This window comes from Equus quagga, chromosome 1, assembly GCF_021613505.1.
Source record: "Equus quagga isolate Etosha38 chromosome 1, UCLA_HA_Equagga_1.0, whole genome shotgun sequence".
NCBI classification, from domain to species: Eukaryota; Metazoa; Chordata; class Mammalia; order Perissodactyla; family Equidae; genus Equus; species Equus quagga.
This window is the reverse complement of record NC_060267.1, coordinates 35,993,617-36,018,149: the sequence shown is the minus strand read 5'-3', so window position 1 is coordinate 36,018,149 and position 24,533 is coordinate 35,993,617. Positions and strand designations below refer to the sequence as shown.

At 35.6% G+C, this 24,533-nt stretch overlaps 1 protein-coding gene across 12 annotated transcripts in view; it reads right to left on the bottom strand.

Annotated features, from left to right (window-relative positions):
• The window catches only part of SOX5 (SRY-box transcription factor 5), a 952,037-nt gene that overhangs the window by 171,406 nt on the left and 756,098 nt on the right, over window positions 1-24,533 (bottom strand). For all 12 annotated transcript variants that reach the window (XM_046641348.1, XM_046641339.1, XM_046641321.1 and 9 more), the window contains one exon: window positions 20,918-20,986. In XM_046641348.1, coding sequence (XP_046497304.1) covers window positions 20,918-20,986 — 69 coding nt within the window. The remainder of the gene's footprint in view (window positions 1-20,917; window positions 20,987-24,533) is intronic.

Here is a 24,533-nt window from a genome sequence, read left to right as displayed (position 1 = left end):
TAAACTTATAACTGTCTCTTTGAGAAGCATAGGGTTTCCTATTTTTTCTTTAAAGATTTTATTTTTTTCCTTTTTCTCCCCAAAGCCCCCTGGTACATAGTTGTATATTCTTAGTTGTGGGTCCTTCTAGCTGTGGCATGTGGGACGCTGCCTCAGCGTGGCTTGATGAGCAGTGTCATGTCCACGCCCAGGATTCGAACCAACGAAACACTGGGCCGCCTGCAGCGGAGCGCGTGAACTTAACCACTCGGCCACGGGGCCAGGCCCAGGGTTTCCTATTTTTTAAAAATGCATCCCATGATGGCATTGGTAGAGTTACGTTTTCTGTAACTTATAGCTAAGTATGAGACTCTTCATTTCATATCATCTGATTAGTAACATAGGATGCAGTAAACTCTAACAAATTCAGAAACTTAATATTTAAAATGAAAAAAATGGTTATAACTTACATATATTAATTTTATTTTATATGATAGGTCAGTAACATTTAAAAGGTCAAATAGAAATTATATTCTTACTTCTACTCTGCAGAGATCCCATTATTACTCTAAGTACCTTAACAATTTTTATGACCAATAACAACATTAGTAGTTATGCACTAACTACGGCTATGCCAGGTTATTGGACACAGCTGGAGGCAAGAAGCCAGTTGTGATGAAGCAATCAACTACTCCCATATGGTCCTTCTAAAGAATGAATTCTATACAGAAATATCAGTGGTAAAGCATGCAGCAACTTAGCACAGAGTCCAATGACTGATGTTAAAAGGAAAGAGTAGTCATTTCTCCAAAGAAATCTTGGCCTCAAAGAATAGTGAACAATTCAGTTAACAATTAAAGAACTTTAATCTCACTATTTATCATCCAAACATGATTATCATTAGTAATACATCTCATGAAATTTGAACTGAGCTTAATATTTCCTGGTCCCCAAAGACCTGATAAAATTTCCATAGGTAAAAATGGATTTAAATTCTTCATACAGATGATGCTAGTATTTTCACGTTCGCCAAAATTTTGAATACAAAGAGATGGAGAAAGCTTATCTTATGCAACACACAGAAAATATTATGACCCATTGTGAAAATAAAATTAAATTTTGGTAAATCATATGATTTAGTGTGCATACATACAATTAACTACTTTAAAGATTTAGAAAGTAGGCTAATATCTGAATTCAATTTGACTAAGGACAAAGTTAATTCAGAGATGTAAACCAACAACAACACTGAAAGCTAGCATACACTGTTATTAATAAAGGAAAAGAAAAAAAGAACTTTGGAATAATTAATAGTTTCGTCAGACAACTCTCTTATCCAATGTTTGGACAACAGGCAGACATGTTTGTTATTTCATAAGCATGACAATGAAATGTGGTGTAAGGCATAACATTGAGAGATGGGGTTGTGATCAAGCAAACTCCTTTAGACACCACACTAGTACGCATGCCACAAATTAAAGCCAATTATATCAACGGTAAAGTAAATTCATAATTTTTCTGCTTTTTCTCTCCTGCTTTTTTCCTGCAGGGGGAAAAAAACTAAAACCCTTTCTCCAATGCTGATTACTCAAATTTGAAGTTCAGAGTAATGATATGAAGCAGAAGAGGGGAAAAAAGATTACCACCACCAACAAACATTCGCTCTAGTGCTCTACAAATTTTAAGGCACGCTCACAGTATGGTATTTGATTTTTTATCTCAACAATCATGTAAGAGATACTAGAATTTCCAAGCTACAGATGAAAAAGCTGAGAATCAATGACATTAAATGACTTGTCCAAAGTTATGCAACTAAAAAATGGTAGTCTCCAGTTTCTAAATCCTATGATCTATGTACAGCCCATAGAGCCTTTCAAGGAAAAGACCATCATTCTTTCTCCAGTCCTGTCCCCACGCGCCCTCTCAAGGCACCCTTCCTTAGAGATAAGGCCACCATCCACACACGAACAAATGCCTTTGCGCTTCTGTGCTTAGCTCTTCCAAGTCCTTTGAATTTTCTGTAGCCTTTTTGCTCATGTTTCTCATCCCTAGGTTACTTTGGTCCTTCAAGATTTGAAATAGCTACAATCATGCCTGTTTACTCTTGTAATAAGTGAAGCTATATTATTGGCTTTTTCCCACAGGATTCTGAAAATCTTAGCAATGTGTGAGCATTGTTTAAAAGGTGATAAGAATGTCCTCATTATAATTGAGCAGAATATACAGGATATTTGATCCGTAGCCAATTGATAGTATTTTGAGGTCCCTTATATTTCGATAAAGATAGATAAAGACTCTATCTGAACTTTAAAAGGCCAAAAAAAAATTCCAGTTGTGTTAGTTATATACACTATAATGAGTTATAACTTATGCATCAAAAATATTTAGAAAATATAGTCTATATTTCACAATTTTTCATCACTCCTCAACCTTGACTTTTTTCTTTTGCCTCAGTAACTACTCACCAACGACAAACATTTGTATTCTTACTTAAATACTGCTCTTTCACTTTCAGCAAGCTATTAAATAGTGAACAGAAAGAGGCGTGTAGCATTTCTCACCAGCATGTTTATTAAAACCAGCTCAGAATTGCATAAAGGGAGAATTATATTTCCTATGCAAGCAGGTGGGTATGTAGGATTGTAAAAAGAGAGCCTCAATGAATGAGTCCCTATGAGTAGGAACAGATCATTATAACAGATGATGTGGGCAGACATCCCACTGACATTTAGTACAGCTTAACACAGCCAGAACGGAATAAAACTTGATAGCGGTCAAGGTGGAGAGAAGGGGAAGTAGTAATGAAATAAGTGCAGCACATCCTGAGGTTATTTTCTGTTTCTTCTGTAGGTTAAGGCTGTACCATAAGGAGAAAAGTCTCGTAACTATATTCCAGTCATGTGAACAGTCAATGGCATCGGGGGAAGATGTCTACCTAATGTTGCACATCTTTACTTGATGAGGTTTTCCTTTACGATGTCAATAGGTAAATTATAATGTGGGCTCTATTGTCTGGATAGCTGTTATTGAAGAAGAAGATTACAATTTCTTAAACATATGATTGGAATCCTTAAAATATTTTGAAATAAAAGACACACTCCAAGTTCAAGAAACTTAATTTTTTTAAATCTTTCTGCAAAGGAGTCAATAAAAGGAACCAAGCAACAAATGTGGGTTTATGGGATAGAGATTTCAAATAGAAAATAAAACAAATTTTAGGATGTTATCACTTCTTGATACCAGAAGCACTAATAAGAGCAAGTAAAAACATGAAATACAGTAATTATTCTGGGATATACACATTCCTCGAGCTTCCTATAACACTCTCAGTGAAAATAAATAAAAAATTCAAGAATTATTTCTTCATGTAGGCATTTCAGTTTCATTTTGAGGCTGTAAAACCCTTAAAGATAAGGACGAAACTTCCTATCCTAATCTTTACATCTAGAAGAAGAGATTGGACAAATAGGTTCAACATCTTAAGGTCCATAATTTCAGAGACTTGGCAGAATTACATCACAGAAGGTTAATCTAAATTGAACTGGAATGGCTGTAAAATACAATATTTTCACAAACCACATTTAATTCTTTCATCTTTTCCTGCGAAAACTCAGGTTATTTTGTATTTTCTAGGTCTCTCTGTCTCCCTTTTCCAGGTATTATGTCATTGCATATTAGTCTATACCAGAAAACTTGTAAAACATCAAACTTAGTGTTAATTTGAGAGGTTTTTTTCTCATATTTCTTTTCTATTTTCTCTGATCAGGTCTAAAATGCAGAAAAGCAAATGCTTTAAAAAAGGAAGAATAAGGAAAAGAAAGAGTGCAAAAAATGGCTGTTAAATAAAAACATATGGAGATAGGCTAAAGGGGAATATTAACTATGTGGCTCTGCATATGGTAGTAAAAGCTTAAAGAAGAGTACCTCTCTCCTATTTTAGATAAACACAGAATTGTGAGGGTTTAATCAGATAAAAAAGAAACAATGACAATTGTGTCTTACCTTAGCATCAGAAGCCATTAATAATCTTTGCAAAGTGATAGCACAAAAGCATTTGAGAACCTCAGTACATTTCATAAATACTGTGATCCTGATTTTCTTTAATTTAGAAGTAACCAAAGAATGTCCACTGATTGGCTTCATCATTTACTTTTTCTCCTGGGACAGGCCCTTGTTATGTTACTTCCAGGATTATGACTGTATGCGAGAAGAAAACCATCAGATATCTGAACTGTGTCATGACAGGGATGAGCCCAGACTTACTAGATGAATTAAAACCAAACTGTTACATCACTCAAAGTGGGGTTCTGTTTACATGCACTAACATTGTATCTTACAGCGGCCACCTAAGAGAAATAAAATGTAACAATGATAGTACTGTGAGAAGTGAGATTCACAAGATATCTAAACTCTCCCATGACTGTAATAATTACTAGCAGTTTCATGCTACTAGGGTACTAATTTTTTTAAAGCAGATATTTACAAAATAACATCTGATAGATAGTTCTTTCTGCATTGTGTTCTTTCTCCTAAATTCTCACTGAGATGATCTGTTGTCTAGGAATGAGTTGGTGTCACAAGCATGGGAATAATTGGGGAGAAAGCGATTGGGTAAGAGTGAGCACAAAAAAGAAAAAAAAGATAGGAGGTGGCAGAAGACAGGTTAAAGAGAGACAGTTTAAAGCAATGATGTGTTGATGGAAGTATTTGTACACCTCAAGATTGTGCTTGTAATGCACTTGAGAGCAGTAGCCTTTTTTTAATCACAAAAGAGATTTCACTCAATGTCTCAAGGGATCAAGATTTCGGAGAAAGATCTGCTTTCCTGTTCCCTTACATGAATGAAGCACTTGTTACAGAATAAAACAGAAAGAGGATGTTTTAAAACAAGAAGATACTGAAAGATAAAGCTTTCAATAAATGATAGAATAGAAGTATATCAAATACCCTAAATGGGGAGACTGAGGAATGGGCACCATTTTACTGTGGGAGAAAAAGAAAAATCAATTACATAACGGGAAAATATTTTCCTTTGCCGAAATATTCATTTCCTAATTTAGGTTTTTAAAATACATCTGGAAATCAGAGAGGTCCTTTAAAATATTTCAGTTTTACTTTGAAAGAGGCTCCACTACTGTTTATCAAAAGAACTCTATGCTTGGAGAAGCACGTCAGACATTATTTTCAGACTAGAACATCATTTTTTCCTTTCTTTCTTTAGTTTATAGACTCTAATGATATGATGTTATAAATTCTGATCCAAAATAGATTAAGCAGAGACACTAACTCACTGTAAAAATGATTGCTTTTAAAAAATACGGGAACTGTCATGAACCAATGGAGTATGTTAAGAAAGTTTTGTATGTGTGCATTCCAAAATGATACACTGATAATTTTAGTGAATCATAATTTGATTAACAGTTCCTAATTGTTATCGCCTAAGTGATGTGTCATTTACAATTTTTATGGTAACATTTAAATATTGTTCCAAATTTCTTTAGCAAAAGATTTCATATCTGTTTCAAATTCTGGACAAAATAATAAACTTAATTGATGGGCTCTGCAGAATTGCTGCTCATTTTGTGTTCAGAAGTGTTTATGATTTTGATTTATTTAACACGGTTAAACAGGACTAAGAGACCAGTTATTGTTAGTACTGAGTTGTTGTTACTACCGTCGAGTCAATGCCAACTCCTAGCGACCCTGTGTCCAGCAGAGCAGAACCCTGCCGGATCTTTTTGCGCCATCCTCTCACTTTCTGGCACTGTATCAGACAATGCTCCTCTGCTATTCATAGTGTTTTCGTGGTCAGTTTTTTTGGAGGTGAGCGGCCAGGTCCTTCTTCCTAGTCTGTCTTAATCTGGAAGCCAGTGAAACCTGTCTACCATGGTGACCCTGCTGGTATTTGAAATACTGATGGCATACCTTTCGCCATCACAGCAACACGCAGCCACCACAGTATGACAACCAACAGATGGTGGAGTGGGTACCTGACAGTGAAGCAAACCCAGACCACAGCTGTGAGACCGCCGAATCTCAACCACTAGAACATCACTGCTAGCACAGAGATCCGGGTCTACATCTAATTACTTCTGGGACTTGGCTATAGCCCTTATCATTTCTGAACCACATCTTCCCCATTTACAAAAGAAGAAAAAAGTTGGACTAAGTTCTCTCTCAAGTCTATATTTCTCATTAATTATTCTATTGATCAAAGAGTTCTGATTCAGTATTACTCAAAGTGTTGGTCTGTGGTCATGAGCTTGTAATAGGATATAAACCACCAAATGCTTCCTCCATCAAGAAAGTATTGCAGTGAAAAAGAATGTCACCTGAATTAAAAGGGGTTTAGCAAGCTCCATATCTCGCTGAGGACTTGTAGCAGTTCAGACTGGTCTGAGGGGCATACTGTCCCAACACACTCTTCTTTGCTCGCTCAAATGATTATCTTCAAGCATACCGAAAGTTTTCACAATGATGTAACATTAGTAGTCTTCAGTCGGACAGCAATTGAGAAGAGTGAAATAATTTGCAGGTTTCATAATTATATCCCTCAAGCATGCATTTGGCTGTTCCTTAAATAATTAAGAGACTATACATTACATTTAGCCTCCCAGAACACAGGTTCAAGCCAAGGAAGCTTGAAGAATTAACCATGGCTATGGTTGTTGTGGCTTGATCTCCAAACCTAAAATTGGACACATGGCCTGACAAAAACAAGCATGTTTATGGTTTTTCAAACTGAAACAAGTCATTTAAACAGACAACTATGGTGTTTGCAGGAGAGTTAAAATCATTAACGTATATTTCGTCTTCCTTATTAGAGATCCAAAGAGTACAGAAGAACAAATAAGTCGGGTAAACACAGACAAAATATGTGAAATATGAATGTCTTAGAAAATTGAGAGCAGGATACAAGTGCTGTATATATAAGTCTAATAACTGAGTATAAAAATCATCATTTTCAGAAGTTCCTATTGTAGAACTTACAGTCCAGCGAATCTGTATATTCTTTCATTAGCATAGTCTCGAAATTATGTTTAAAATTAAAAGAAGAGAGGCTGGCCCCGTGGCCCAGTGGTTAAGTTCGCGCGCTCCACTGCAGGCAGTCCAGTGTTTCGTTGGTTTGAATCCTGGGCGCGGACATGGCACTGCTCATCAAACCACGCTGAGGCAGCGTCCCACATGCCACAACTAGAAGGACCCACAATGAAGAATATACAACTATGTATTGGGGGGCTTTGGGGAGAAAAAATAAAATATTTTTTAAAAAAATTAAAAAAAATTAAAAGAAGAAACAGACTTCTACCCTATTCTATTACATAGTCATGCTGGTTAAGTTAGAGACAACAGAATATTTTAAACATATATTTTAAATATTAAATACACAGGTAGAGAAGAGGAGGAATGAGAACAGAGATTCCTTATCAGGGTGAAATTACCATTTATATAAGATGATGACATTTTTATTATTCAGGTGCTTCAAGGTATCCATGTGGTCAAAACTAGCTGCTTATATAAATAATGGTGGACCTCTATAGTTATATATTTTTAAGTCTGGATGTTTCAAACTAAAGGTAAATTTCATTAAAATGTGTGTAAATTACTTAACCATTGATTCATTTCACAAATACTGACCCCTAACAACGATGCTTTCACTTTCAGCCCTTTGCAGCTATTTGCCTGTCGAATAATTTTTTTCTCTCTCCATATACACATATACCACATTTCTCTTTACATACTTCATTTTAAATGTCTTTTAGTGCTCCTGAGTCTGACTGATGTAAGATGTTATTTTGAACATGCCAAAGCATCTAAACGGCTCCAGTCTTTTCTTTTCAGCCTGCATTCCTTGATAAGTGGCGAAGCTTCCCACTTATCAGTCACTCAAAGTGACTGTAGCTGTCAGTTGTGTACAAAGCGCAATCAGTTTGGAAGCCGAGACACCAGCATTTTTCTTCTCAGCTTGAAGCAAACACGTTTTGACTGCTAGTCATTCAATTTTAAAGCATCCTCAATTAGGGGCGGATGAAGATATAAAGAAAACACATCCTAAACACCTCCACCAGGCAAGAGAAAAATTTTATTGTTATCTCTTGATTTACCTTACGGCAGCGCTGTCCCTCCTCTTTTTCTGGCTGCATGACACGGGTGCTCATGACAACACACCCTCTATCATGAAAAGATTGCAATGCTATATTATGCTAACACCCTGAGAAACTCTGCTCGAGCCTGTTTGTATTTTCTTTTGCTCTCTCCCTCTCGAACGACCCCTCAGAAACTCAGAGTTTCCTTTTAAAATTAAAACAATGTTTTAGACTCACTTCACTTATTAGTGAGCAATTTTTTATTCAATGGAAATATAAAATCCAATTGAATAATGAGAAGAAAGAGGAGAAAAGTTAGCCAGAGAAAGAAATTATGGGAGAGAAGAGGACGAAATTAAAAGTACCCTTTTACCAAGGAAATCACTAGTAGCTGGGTCAGATGGCCAAGCAGCAGGTATGGATCCAGGTACTGGCAAAGTTGGGAAAAGGAATACAGAGGTAGAAAGGGAGTCAAAAATGTATTCAGAATTACATGGTGGTTATGATAGAAGAAACAACTTTAAAATACGTATTTTGGCCATAAACAGAGAAAATGAAGGGAAAGTGAATGATTAAAAAAGACATATAGAAACCTGAGTGTACACAGAGTGTATATACATATATTAATATTATTATATATTACATATATAAAATAATTATATATTAATATAATTAATGTAATTCTCTAAATACACGTATGATATCAAAATTAGCTCTGTTTACCACTTTTAGTTACTCATGTGTGTTTTGTTCATCTTTTCTAATTTCCTATTTAGGTATAACAAGATTGTGAACATAAAATAATTCTTTTTAAAAATATATATGTTTCATAAACATGACATCCTACCTTTTTTGGTATTTATAGGTGAAGCTTTAGTTAGATGCAATATTTGCTTGTGTGAAACACATCTTTCCTCCATTTATAAATGTTTATTTCCCCCATTTATAAAAGAGCACTCTCTTAGCTGGTTTACTGTAGAAAGCAAAAGTAAATTACTTCAAAAAAAGAATCCTGCCACATTTTCTAGTTTAATAGGTTCAACTCAGTTTGATAAGATCAATTACTCTTATTTTCTAGGGATTATCTGAATTAAATCACTCATTGCTGCTCTAATAAGGAGAGAGAGAAAGAAGGCACCTTTTTAGTTTACATAGTAGTCAACTATCAGGATCTCAAAATGACACGCACACACACTCCTCAGTTCCACTGTCTATAAAATGGACATAATGCCATAACCTATCTGAATTCTTGTGATAATTAGATGAAATTATTTCTGCAAAGTGCCAAACACTTAAAAAGCAACGGGCTGCTCCTTCTCATCAGTATAGTACAAAGCACAAAATGATTTTACGAATCATATACAGCACTAAGGAATGTTGGTTATCTATTTTTGATGGCTCCCCAAAAGTCTATTTCAATCCCTCAAGAAAATTATTGTCTTGCTTACTATTATGTATACTACAGAATGGGTAATGTGCCCCCACTTTATTCATTCATCCATTCAATAAATCTTTTTAAGTTCTTATTATATGCCAGAAACTAGTATAGGTTCTTTAGGTACAGAAGTGATCAAGACAGATAAACTCCTTGATTACACAAAATTCATTGCCAGGTGTGTACTGTGGTGGTGGTAGGGGTACAGCAAAAAAACCCAAGTAAATACAAGGGGGTGCTAAGTGCTGTAAAGCAAAATAAGTGGGATAAGAGATCAAAGATGACTGGCAGATGCTGGGACTACTTAGGACTGGGTTGTTAGAGATGGCCTCCTTGTCAGGAGGATAGTATTTGAAGAGAGATCTGAATGAAGTGAGAGTCTGAATTATTTGAGGAACTGAAGAAAGCATTCCAGGCCATGAGAATGACAAATACAAATGTTCTGATGCTAGAACATTCTTGGCATAACCCTTGAAACCAGGAAGAAGAGGTTTCTGGGGTGGAAGGAATGAGGGAGAGAGTCAGAGAAGTTGGCAGTAGTCCAATCAACTACAGCCAATAGATGAAGGAGAGTGAATTTATTTTAAATAACATAATTTTGAGCATGGTTACGGTACAATTAAATTTAAAAGAACTCTAGCAGCCACGTGAAAAATCTACTTGCAGAGGTTCAATAGAAGAAGTAGGATGACCTACTTGGTTAGGAGCCTACTGCAGTAGTCTAGGTGAAAAATGATGGTGATGCAGACTAGAGTGATTGTGGGAGAAGGTGATTGACTGATAGATTTTGAGAATAAAAAGCAAGTCCAATGGATTTTGTGAGGCATAAGAGAACGAGAGGATGCAAAGATAGCTCCTGTGCCTTTGGCAACAGCAACTATGCAAATGGTATGTTCATAGTCAGATAAACCGGGAAAGACTGAGTTTGGGGGAGATAAAGACTCTGTCTTTGAAATTTGAGGTGCCTATGAGTTACCCATTTAAACAGGCTGAGCAGACAACTGGATATTTGACTCTTGAGGTCCAGGAGGGCGACAGAGGCCAGAGAGATAAATTTTAGAGTTAATACTCTTAGGATGGTATATAAAGCCATTAGAGGAAATCATTTAGAAAGTAGTAGAGATAAAGAAGTCACATGATGAAGAATTACAGCAAGTTAGCCTTTTAAGGATAGGAAGGAATCCACCAAATGAGGCTGAGAATGGGGAAGAAAAGCAGACTGTGGTCTTTGGAGCCCAACTGAAGAGTGTTACAAGAAAGTGGGAGTGGTCAACTTTATCAAATATTGCTGTGAGCTCAAGTATGATGAAGACTGAGAATTTACCACTTCTAGAATATTCATTTCAGAAGAAGCAATTCCAGTTTTTCCTTCTGCTTCTACTTAAAGGGAAAACTAGGGACCACCTTAGTATCATAAAGGTATCCTCAACGTTCTATTTCTCTTTCCTTTCCCATTTTATTTGACTTTTAGTCTTTCTTTTCTGAAGAAAAACAGAGCCAAATACACACACACACACACAACTTTTTACACATAAAGTAAAAAGTAAATTAGTTTCTCATTGCTTATAAATTACATAAAAATTTACCAGGTTTTGACTAGAACTTAGTACTCTGGCTAGAGACCTGAAGCAAATTTCCCATGTGCTAGAGATGCCTGGAATGTATGGCTTAATTCATAAAGTTACTACTCTTTATAGAATAATTCATTTTATGTTAACACTCTGTTAATTTCACTGGTATCTAATTTTCCATTTACCAACTCTTTTCAAAGACAGGAGATAGAATTCTTTCTAAAGACTTTGTGAGCACTCCCTGCTACAGCGTTTATTTTACTACACTAATTGTAGTAAAGTTGAAATAAAGAGGTTCATTTTAGGCCAGCATAATGATTTCTGGCTTATAGTCCCCAAATCTCTTGTTGTTAACTTGCTTTGTTTTGTTTTGTTTCCCACTATTTGATAATTACGTTCCCAGGGTTTTATCTAAGCACTGATGGACCCTGTTTTGTTGACTGATAAGATATGGATGGCAGAGCCTCAGTGAGGAACAGTGTTCAACTTTTTTCCACAGGTAATGTTGTTTTGGAAAAGGCTGCAAAGTCCTGGGAAATACTGTTGTCTGTCTGCTTTCTGGGCCAGTCTCTGAAATTCCAGAATGGCCATATTGGATTAAATGAACCCAGGATTCACTTCAGAAATCATACTGCAAAGCCTGGAGAAAGACGAAACACAGAATGGCAGAGAAATGGGATAACACAAAAAGGAAAACAACACGGAAGATTGAGATTCCACATAAAAAATGAGAGAAAAAAAAGAATCTCCTTCCATAAAATGCATTGTTTACATTTTTAATGAAGAGACCAAGTCAGAATGAATGAATTACAGAACCAGGATTGTAACTTCCAAAAACTGTTGTCAATATCACTTCAGTATAGTCATCAAATATAGTTGTTATTTCAACTAGGCTGTCAATAATGATAGTAAAAGGTTTAAAATATCAAAGTCATAGTTTAAAATTCTATATAAATATAAACTTATCTTGTTTGCTAAATTTATAAAAAAGAGAAAAAGGATGGTTAAACTCTCCATGTCAATTGTCCCTTGTCCCCACTATCTTCCTACTAATGAAACTAAAAAAATATATTATAAACTATACAAATCTTAGAACTGTAAAGTTGGTTTTGAAGCCTCAAGCTTCACCTTTCTGCAATAACTCATGCTCTTTACAAGGACACCTTTGTTCCCAGATACTATTTACTGTCTTGAATATTTTCTCCTATTTAAAAAGGATCATTTTTTATAGGATGTCCTGATTTACAATCCAAGGTGAGAGACTGGCCATGTGCATTTACCTCCATTCTTTCCCAAGACACTATTAAAATGATAAAAGTGAATAAATGTATAAACCTGTATCACACAAGATAATTAAGAATAAGAGGCAGGCACAGGAAAGAAATTTGACTAAATTTTTGGTAGATGAAAAGCAATTGTAGAGTGTCAACTGATGGAAGTGGATGAAATAGATTAGTGTATACGGCGGGGGCAGGGCAGCGGGTGGGAAGGAAAAATGGAGCTTCAATTGGCCTCAGAACCACCAAAAAGTCTTGGGACTTGAAAGCCCAGGTATGAGAGAGAAAGAGCAGGAGAGAGACCTGGGTTGAAAAGAGTAGTATTATTTGAAAATGTCTCTCATCACCCCACCTCTCCCCCAGCTGCATCACACTCCGTCAACGTAACTTGAACAGTCTGGGGAAACTTAGGATAGCTAGCCTGATCATTGGAATTCAAGAGCAAAGGTTTCTCTGTACCCTCACATAGGGTTCATGTTCTCACTAAAGCAGTGCCTACCTACTGATAAGCCTCATTCGTAGTCAGAGCTCTCAATCTACTTTGACTTATATCTCATTCTTAAATCTGAATGGGTAACCAATCAGTTTTTAATTCAAGCAAAACTTCAAGCTGAAAAAGAAACAAGATAAACAAGCAGGTGAAAAATGGAGGATAGGATAAGGAAATGAGAAATTTAATTTTTTTAAAACATCCTCACATTTGTATACCCTGAGATATTCAAAGAGAAAAGATCTATTAAACAAGAATAGGATAACCTGAAAAAAGAATTATCAGGGAATGATAGGCAGCTCATGGAAATTAAAAAAATAATTTCTCAAATAAAGATCCAATTAAAAAGTTTAGAAGATAAAGTTTAGGCAATCCTCCAGTAAGAAAAATCAAGAAACAAAGACAAAAAATATGAACAATAAGAAGCATAGTTATTAACCCAGAAAATACATCTGCCTAATAGGCGATCCAGAAAAAACTGGAAAATAAATGGGATAAAATGGTCAAAGAAAAAAGATGAGAATTTTTTAGAGTGAAAGAACACAACTCTTTATACTAAAAGATTCATGGTGTTTACAAAATAATAAATGAAAAATATCTTTATACATCCTAGCAAAACATCATAGTAAAGAGAAGATACTAAAAGCTTTCAGAAAGGAAAAATATTGGTCACCAATAACAAAAAAATTCAGATCAACATCATATTTCTCATAGATGCTAGAAGATGATGAATCGATGGATCTGAAATGTAAGGAAAATGATGTCCAACTTAGAATTTTACTTGTGGCCAAACTATCAACAAAGTAGAGGGGTAAAAATGGGACATTATTAGATATGCATACATTTAGAACACTTTTATCCCATAAACTTTATATCCTACGCATTCGCCTGCCCCTTCTTTTCTTTCAAGAAGTTCCTTGATGTGGTTCTGGAGCAAAACAGGGAGATAAAGCAAGAAGGAGGACAATATAGGAAACAGTGATTCCAACTCTGGAGAATCATAAAGGGACATCCAAGAATGTCGGCTGGACCAACCAATCTAAAGGAAAGCAGGAAGACAGAGGACTAGCAAGCAGGCAACAAGGGGAAGGGGATTCTGGAGATCTGATTTATTCGTGAGAATTTATAGAAATAATAAGGGAAATAATACGAGCTAACAAAAAGAAAGAAAGAAAGAAAAGGCAATTGGAAAACACAAAGCTACACAGAAAGGAAATAAGCAGTATGCTATAAGCCTATCCAGAAAACAATGTATAGACATATTTTAATGTAAACACCGATTATTGATTTTCAACTTTTAGGATTAACCAATACGCAAAGCACAGTAGGTATGTGTGTATACACACATTTATACATATACACACACGTATTATATATACTTAGAGTAAACATGCAGATAGAAATTGGCAGCTGAGAGTCATCCTCATCTGACAAAGCAAATGTCAAGAGACACTAGTTATAGCTGATTGAATAAGAAAAGAGGTGTAAAGAAACTAATTAAAGTTTAAAAGCATCTATTGGAAGAACTTAAATGAGTTACATAGCTATACTGTGAGGCGACAGAGGGGACGGAACAGGGGAGGATGCTGGGTTGCGAATAACAGAAATAAAGTAAATCTTCATGTTGTCAAGTTAATGATATTTACAGTTGACAGGTCAGAAATAGCACTATAATTATATTTCTGATAGAGAAGTAAATACTGAGAGGCTATTGAAAATAAAAACTTAAAAGATTATAAAGTGGCTCCTTCTGAGTAAAAGGACTGGGCACAGGACAGAGGACTGTGTCTAGATGACGGCTCTCACGACTCTCCTGTACTCTTTGGCCACGTGGCATATGTTATATCAACAAAAACGAAAACAAATACGCATATCAATCTATCTATAGACACAGTCTTCTCTAGATAGAAAGACAGCACGAATGGCTGAAATTCCATTATTGGGTAATCGCCAGGAGATGGATTAAAAACAGAAACACACGAGAATGCTTAAAGGATTTTAAAGTGGCTCCCTCTGAGTAAAGGGACAGAGATGCAGTTACCATCACTGTTCTTTTAGGTGAGGCCACCTATCTTCTCAAATGCAAGTTCTGCTTCCAGAAAGTACAAGAGAGTAAAGTCATCCTTGAAACTACTTCTTCGTATCTCCATATTCTCTCCTCTAATAATCTCTCTGAATGGCAAAACTGTATCCTGTCCAGTTGTGGTATATTTTATTTCACATGGCAAAATATTTGTCCCAAAACATTAGTCGGAGTTCAAGGAGTTAATGCATTTCCCTCTCAGGTTGAAATGCTACCTTAATTGCACGGTGTTTATTCTTGGCATTTCCAGTCTCCTAAAGAGACAAGGTTACTTTGCAATCTCTTTGTGTTCATGTGTGTGTGAGGGGTCTTGTTGAGAGGAGTAAAATGTTTCCAACTTACCACACTCAGAGAAAGAAATCATAAATCAGCAGGTCAGTCAGGTACTATTATTTCACCTTTAACATTATTATGTTTTCAATACAATAATTCAATGGATTTTGTTCTGCATAATAATTTATCAAGAATTACTAAAACTCTTAATGAGCTCAGAGAACTTTGGCTCCAATAAAATGAAACCTTTATCATAAATTGGTTGAGCCCATGACTGTAACTTAATCACTCATTGTACATAAGTCAAGTTGTATTTTTACTTTGTAGGAATAAGTTCCCAGAGAAAGAAAACTCATTTTAAAACTTTGAGTCATTAAACCTTAAATGGTAGAATATCGGTGAAATAAAAATGAAGTGGGCCAATTCAGGAAACTTGGAATCCAGCCATCGTTCCACAAAATAACAACTTATGAGACATGGGGAAAAATCTTCTAACCTTACTTGGTTTCAGTTTACAGATGTCAAAACAAGAGATAAAGGTTTTCTAAAAATCCCTTGTAGTTTTAAAATCATAAGAATTTGGAACACTGAACTTACAGTTTTCAGTGGCTACTGCCATGTAGATTATATGCTTTTTTTCCTAGAAATTCTCCTCTTGCTGGAAATATTAATTAAATTGTCCATCATCAGAAATATAGAAAGAACAAGTTTTTCTGTCTAATGACTTAGGCAAAAAATCTTAGCACTGTGTGCTCACTACATGCTAGGCATGATCCCATTTAATCTTCAGACTAACCAGGTATGATTTATGTATTTTAATTCCCGTGTAATAGATGGGAATAATAAAACTCAGAGAGCTCAGGCAATTTTCCCAAGATCACACAGCAGATGAGGTATGAAGATGCAGAGACTGAAATTTGGGTAAGTCTAATTCTAGAGAACCTGCTCTCTCTTTTTTAATCATTTAATATAATTTGTATTTCACAGAGTTAAATATAATTAGATTATTTATATATATAGATATAGATATATATAATAGATTATATTATAAATAAATAAATATAATCTAAAGGATTATATTTAACCTAAAGAACCGAGCTCTCTCCTGCATACTACAGAATATACACTGTTCAAGAATAAAAGGAACAACACTTGTCCTTTGCTCTACTCTTAGCTCCAGACAGAATCAGTGTCCCAAAGCTACTGCTAGTCCTGCACACGCTTATCTGATGACTCAGAAACAATGACAGGGGTTATTAAATACCAATTCTTTGCCCTCAAGAGAACACAATGAACAACAGTTGGAAAAGTTTACCAGAAGGGAAAATCCAACAAATTTGTGGACTCTCTTATGAAAGTCCATTGAACTTTCAGTATGGGAATCATGATGGATATACATTTAAAAAGAAGTACAACATCTTTAAATTTGTCCTTAAAAATATCTTAAGTGGATTTCATACTAGAGCATGTTGTTGGATTGACTCTATTAGATGCTAATAGGCATCCTAAATTCCTCTGAGTATTATAGAACGAGGGTAGAAATTTAAAACTAGGACATGCTTGCCCCACACAAGCCCAAAGTTACAGAAACCCTGTCTCATACAAAACTTCAAGATAAAAGGGAACTTGAGTTTCCAGGAACACTCAGTTTGTTGCTATTAAGGAAGTTAAGTAGAGGTCACTCATTCATTTACTTTAAAAAGTTTTGGTAACAGTGAATCAGGTCAAGATGAACCACTGGTTTAGGATCATTAATGGAAACATAAACCACCTAACTATCAGTATTAGAAGCAGGTTGATTTAATGTAAGAAAGATTTGTCAGGAAACAAAATTGCGAAAAGATGGGCACTGTAGCACAAGCAACAGAATAAAAGGAAAAAATGGTTACCCTCAAAAAAAATCTAGAAAGACATTTTTCTCTGAAACATTTATAAATTTAATCTCATGTATTAATGTCCATTAAAAGTTAAATAGATACAGTAAGTAGGAATGAAAAAATTTTCTATTTTTAAGGACAATAAAAATATTAAAGGAAAACACTGCCAAATTGTAGAAAAAGAAGACTGAAACTTCTTAGTATTCCTAAAATTAAGAGTAGACATGTTCTTGAGGGAAGATGAGATGTTTCTGGTATGATGACATGATTTTATTTGTGGGATGAACTAATTTAGGATGTTGCAAATAACAGAAACTTTCTCAATTCTTCTTTTAATCCTAAAGAGTTATGCGGATAAACCTGGAAGAAAATTGTAACTCTGTAAAGTCTTTATAAGGAAGTAATTTACATTTTCTCTTTGAATAAATACCTATAGAGTAAAACCTACCCTCACTCTTTTAATCTGAAGTTAAAAGAAGACAGAATTAACAGGCCAAGAGAAATTTTAAATAACCTGGGTCGTTAGTCGTCTGAATGTTCGTGTACACACACGTACAAACTTGTTCGTACATTTTTTAAACTGAATAACAGGTGCTTCAAATGGAATAAAGATGTCTAAATTAATCTCTCCTTTAAGGAGATCTTAGTAAAAGAATGAGGAAAATGTTGGGGAACATCATCCGGTCATTTAACGTATCCATCAAGTGTGAAAATTTGTCCTGCTCTCTTATCCTATCAATCTAATCCACCTAGCATATTTCTCCAACCCAGCTGATGTATTGTTGCATGCCTTTCCCAAGATTTGCATCAAGTTAATGTCTCGTGTAGTTATAATTGAAACAACAATTTTAAAGGCAGCCTTAATTGTTGACTAATAACATTGTAGTCTGTTATTCCATCAATAAAGGAAGTGGAATGCATTGTTTTCTAAGGTGCAAAGCAACAATAGTGCAAAACATTTAAGAAAACGCAGTCAGGATGAATAATGTTAAGTCGGTATGTTTATTTCTACAAAGTCTTCAGGCCCCACATTTAAGAAAGAAAAAAAAAGAGTAGATCAAATTCAAAATTTACTCCATAAGTATTTTCAGATATCAAAGAAAATTTAATCTATGGTAAATTCTTATGTGAGCATTTGATTCTGTATGCCTCATTTAGTATGTATACTAAAATAAATTTTATAATGATATTTGTTATAAATTTGATTTGCCTTCCACTATAGCAAGTTCGATTTTTACTCTTCTTCCTCCTTGTCCTATGCTGCCAAGGAAAAGGAGGAAGTGGAAGGGAGAAGAAAAGGGAGAGAAAACATTAAATATATATATATATGGTAAGGATTTATGTGGTGAAAAAAATGATCCGCTCTCCGTTTTTAATCTTCTATTTCTACACACACCACTACATCAGTGCTTCCCATAATTGTTGGAACGATCTCTCAATAGACTAATATAAATATATTGTAACTTTAGTAAGTCATTGTCAGACTGCCCCAAATTAACAATTTATAAAATATACTTTAGAACTATGCTTCTGGTTATGCTAGTAGCTGTGAAAATGGATTCCTATCAGATTGTCAGTCTTGGTCAGTACTTACTTGGCCTACAACATTCCCTAATTACCAGACTTTTCTTTAAATAATAGCCTGATAGGTTTTGACTCCACCAGTATCATTTATCTGTACTAACACTAGAAAGAGGACACACAAATGTAATATCTCAACATCTCTTAATATTGCCCCCAAATTACTATCAGTGTGGCATTACTTCCTGAAGGGACTATTGCATTTTTTTCACTCTGTGAACCAGTGGAGGCCAGCAGCTTAACATTTTTGATCAAATAGAAATTCTAAGCCTTTAAAATGCTCATAATCAGCAAAATTGCTATTAACAGTGATAAAACTTTCTTCTGATTCTAGTTCTATTAGTAACTAGTGGTGTGATTTTGGGCAAGTCACTAAACCCAGCCTTACGTCTCCGGAATACAGTTTCTGAGTCATACCATTTCTAGGAGAGAAAATTTTTAAAACACTTTATTCTAAAAATGCTCTGACTTATAAATTATAGTACTCCATGCTCTGGAGTAAGAAATTCATCTATTTCAACATTCTGTTATTACAACAGAGCTTAAAAATCCACATTATGAATGTTCTGGTCATAATTGTGAAATAAAATTCCAAAAACAGTACCGAAGGTGGCTAAATTTGAATGGTCAGAACACACAGCTTATTAAGCCTTGCGCATATTTATGATATGGATTTAGATATATTTTTACAATTCTGTTTAACATATGACTGTGTCAGTCTTACAAAAATTATAAACTTTAAAAACTATTGGTACCCTCATCAAATTACAAAGAAACCAAGTGACTTGCAAAGGGCCATACTGGGGATTATGGAATGGCATCTTATTTACAATGAGAAGTTACTGTAGCAATTTTATTATCTCAGGTTTGCAATAATTAAAACCATCTAAAATGCAGATAACCTGGTATCATCACCTAAAACTGTATTCAAAGCTGGCATACTTAGACTGAACGTAAAATCCAATGAACAGTTTTAAATCACTGAATTGAATAATCACACTCCAGATAGGCATAGATAGAGAAGATCACATTAGAAATGCGCTGCTCATAATTACAGTTAACGAAGGCAAAGACTCCTCTTTGGAACATCTCACTGATGTTTCTGTGTCTTCACTGAAGCTGAGACCAGCTTACTCAAATCTCAGGTAGAACAAGATACCTAAACCCTGATTGGGTTATCCAATGCAGGGTAAAGAAATTAAGTGTACTTGACCCAATTAGATAAAATGGGATAAACTTTATTGTCAAAGAAGTCTAAACATGATTGATACGTGAATGAAATAATTTTGACATGTTTGCTTCTGTCACTTATATTTACACCTAATAAAATATGTTGGATCCTCAAGATACAGCTTTCAAGAGAATGATGAATTTCTCCCTAGAAAAAACTGACTTCTAATCTAAGAGTTGCTTTCAGATGGATGATGTTAGGTAGGGCTGGAGTCATAGCTCCACAAATTTGATTCCTTTTTTTGCTAGTCATAGCAACTGTGCATTGAGCACTTTCTATGTGTCTTGACACCATGCTGAAGTTCTCCATGCATGATTTCATTAAAGCCTCATAAATACTCTTTGAAATAAGCGTTTCCAGAAAGATAAACAAATTTTGTCAAAGTTCATGCTGCTAGCAAGTGGTGGAGACAGGATATCCCTGGCAAGTTACTTTTTCCTTTTGTTATCAATACAGCTGCTTTCTTCCACCTTTATCGATGCTTCTCATCATTGCAAATTTCCACATAAAAAAATACGGAGACTATAGAGCCCTCAGTTTTGGTTTCACCAGGCAATATCATGGTGAAATTTGACCTGAACACCAAATCATCACCTATTCTAACTTCCGCCTTTATCACACGTGCCTCTTGAGCATACAGTAAAACATTTCTCTCACCACTGCTCTCTAACTGAAATCCGCTGTACCTTTCTGCTGTGGTTTTCCTGCACTTTTCCATTAAGAACATTCACAGGCACATTTTAAACACGAAAGATTAGAGAAAATGAAACATTTCTAACACTTCTCTACAATAATTTCCATTCAGTTATAGGACGAAAATTACTGTCAGCTTGCATAGACTGAAGCTCCCCGACACAGTAAGGCCTGTGACAGAGCCACCATTTGCAAGATTCTCATGGTACAGGAGGCCACACGTCACGAATTAGGCTGAAAGTAATTTTTACTTTGGAGCTTATTTCAGTTAGGTCATCTAAGAATGGGAAATAAAATATAGTTTTTAATTGGAAGTAGGTATGAAATTATGATCTCTGACCTGGATCTGTTGCTGAAGCAAATTGATTTTGTGTTGTTGCTGCAGAAGCTGCTGCTGTTGTCTTGCAATCTGTGGAAAAATTGCACATGAAAAATTTAAAAGTATATTGTAGTCCCAGGGGGAAATTACCAATGTTCTGTTTCTCAAAGTTTGATTTGGCGCTGATTAAGATGACGAAAATAGATGTGCCTGTGCCCCACGCGACCAGCAATTCATCCTTAAGTAGCATCAAACAAGACATTTAGTTTTCAGGAAGAGTTATGTTTCTTTTGGCCTAAAACAAATGAAGCCTAAGACACTACACCAGTGATCCAATCCAGTATGAAATGTTAGAATTTCAAAAATCCCTCTTCCTGGAAATATACTAAGAAGGTACTGCTTCTGACATTTTCAGCCCTTTTCTGTGAAAGAGAGTATTGCATAAACAGGGGGTTGTTGTGACTAAGGTGCTCAGAGAAGCACCAAGTATTGTAAGATGCTGTATTCCTTAGTGAAGTTTTGGGGTTTTTGTTTGTTTGTTTGGTAAATACTGTCCTCATTTCTGCTTCCATAAACCCCTAAACTGCCAACTCCTCAACACACTCAATTCTGGTTTCTGCCCGCACTCTACTAAGTAATTCTTAATGAAGTTATCAGTCACTTCCATTTTTTAAATTCTGACATGGTTTTTAGTTCTCACCATTTGACCTTTCATCAGAATTCAACACTCAAGTGCTTGCCCTTGATCCTGAACTGTCTTCCTTGGCTTCTATGACATCACAATTTCTTGCTTTTGCTCCTCCCTCTGAGTCTATTCCTTCTCAGCCACTTTCAATGGTTCTGTCCAGCCATTCAATGTTGTAGTTCTGTAAAGATCAATTTTAGACTCGATTCTTTTCCCTCTATACCTACTTTCATATGTATGTCAAGTGTTTATACATTTGTTTCTCTAGCCTAGACTTTTGCTTTAAGCTTCAGACTCATTTATCCAATGACATTCTCAAAGGTTCTTCAAATTTAACCGGTTCAAAACTAAACTCAGGACTTAGCCCTCAATGTGGTCATCTTAAGTGTTTTCTAAGCCAGACTAACACAATCACCCCGTTATTTGCTCTCATAGCATTTTCTACATACTTAATACTGTATCATATGTTATGATTCTATATTTATGGGGTTTTTTTAAATTAATATCTTTCTGTCTTCTAGATAGAAATCCGTAAATACAGTGATGTTAGTGATGACGTATATTTTGCTCACCACTTGCACAAAGCCTGGTACAAAAGGAGCACAGAATGAATATTTGATGAAGAATGCATGAATTAACAGATGAGAAGAAAATTTTAAACACTTCATTTACATGATATAGGGTAGGAAGGCTTCTCATGAGAATGTAACTTATAACCTCAAGAAACTTATCACTCTTTTATAAACAAGCTCTAATTCTTATTCTCGTCATGCTCTAATCACTATTATTTCCATTACAAAAGTATATCCCTTAACCTTTGTATCAGAAAGCTAAAAATTCAGGAAAAAATTGACACATGCAGAGTCCATTACTATGAAGGAAAGTAAAGAAACTATGTGATGAGGATGAGTATACAAGGCTGCACAATGAATTTTTTATTTCCCTTATGGACATTGGTACAATTATGGTTATTTTAATGCTGTCATTTATCTTAGGAATATGTTTTTAAAAATTTCCTTCTTTTCCTGAAGAAAGGTAGGAAAGGAGATAACAGAAAAAGGAATATCACTCTTTTCCTTAAGTCTTGTTCTTTCCTCCCACATATCAATATTTCAGCTGATATTTAAATCCTTTTATCAGCACCTTAAGAATTTATCAAGAAAGTGACCACTTCCTACCCCTCCACACTTCCTCCTGCTCCAGGCCTCTGTTACCTCTTCCCTGGATTGTTGTTAATAGCCTCCTATTTGCTCTTTCTGCTTCTGCCCTCACTCCCTCCCGTACAGCCTATTATAAACCAGCATCTGGAGAGATCCTTTTAAACATGAGTTGTGTCATGTTATTCATCTTTTCAAAACCCTCTGTCTCGCTCAGAGTAAAAGCCAGTGTCCTACAATGCCTGCAAGCCTCTATATGATTTGGCCTCCTGCTACCTCTGTGATTTCATCTCCTCTTCCCTTTGTCACTCCACTCTTCCCACACTCTTCTCCTAATTGCCTCTTGAACTCACGGAGGATGCTCCTACCTCCCAAGGATACTCCTGCCTCTGGGCCTCTGCACATACTTTCCCCTCCGCCTGGAACACTCTTTTCCTAGATAACAGCACTGCTCACTCCCTCATCTCCTACAAGTCGCTGCTCAAATGTTACCCTGTCAATGAGGTCTTCCCTGAGCACCCATTTTGAAAGGGCCTATCTCTCTACCTGGCACCCTCATCTCCAATTCTTTGCTTTATTTTTCCCCATAATCTTTATGAGCATATAATATATTTTACTTGTCTATATATTTTCTATCTCTTCCCAACTAGAATTCAAGATATGCGGGATTTGGGGGCTCTAGAAACCTGACCTGTAGCTATCAGGAAGGATCTTCTCTCAGGCCATGTAGACATTTTTGCATGGCATCTCTCCAGTACAGGGGAGAAATTCTGGAGGAAGCTAAGGATTCCTAAAGTTCCAAGGAGAATGTTAGAGAAAGTAAAAAATTCTAGAATCCTATGATAATATATGGGGATGGGTCAGAACATGAAAGAGAAAGAAAGGAACCTTGCTCTCCATTAGAGATGCTCAGATTTTTTAGGACAAGTGTACTCTCACACCTACCAAAGTAAGGATTCTCTACAAAGAAATATCTCCATCTGAGCTACAGTTTCAGAGGCTTCTAGGATTTTCTAGAATTCAGAAATTCTGAAGGTACTCAGAGTTATGAACAAGAAAAGAGTGCTTTTGCCCTCACCCCCTAGACTTTTATAAGCAAGTTTTTTTGCTTCTATAAGTAAGCATTTTGAACTGTTTTATCATATGGGTAAAGCCAGAGAAATATAGGCCATATCCAATAACAAGCCAAATATATCGCTAAGGAAACTGATGAGGCATTTCATTAAAAATAAAACTACCATCTTTCAAGCAGAGAAGAACCACCAAGTAGAGAAGAGTAAAATGAAAGAAAGGAGGTCTCCTCAAATGTAATCTGAGTATTTTCTTCACCTCTTTCAACTCTGCTAGTTTACACTTTGAGAGCTGTTTAGAAGGTTTGCAGTATTTGTGTGGACACACAAATATTCTTGACTAAATAATGGCCCTCTTCCACTTAGGATGGTGAGTGGACTGAGCCCAGAACATGGGATGGTAAAGGGAGTTAGGCCTGGAAAAGATATGCCATCTTTATATGTAAGCTCACCCTATGACACCTTCTATCTTCCCATTACTACCAATTTTTTTTTAAGTAATAGTTCTTACGCGTTGCCTCCATTTTTCCACTACATATCAATTCTTCTACGTGTCAATTGTTATTGTCTGATCTATGCTAGGAAAAGTTCCATAGAAGCCACATGCTTAAAAGCCAACAATGAGAATCTAAGTGACAGATCTAGTAGTTTTTTGCTTCTGGACAAGTTCATTTTCCTTTCTCCACCAGTTGTATGTCAGCATCTCCCAAGGATCTACCCTTAGT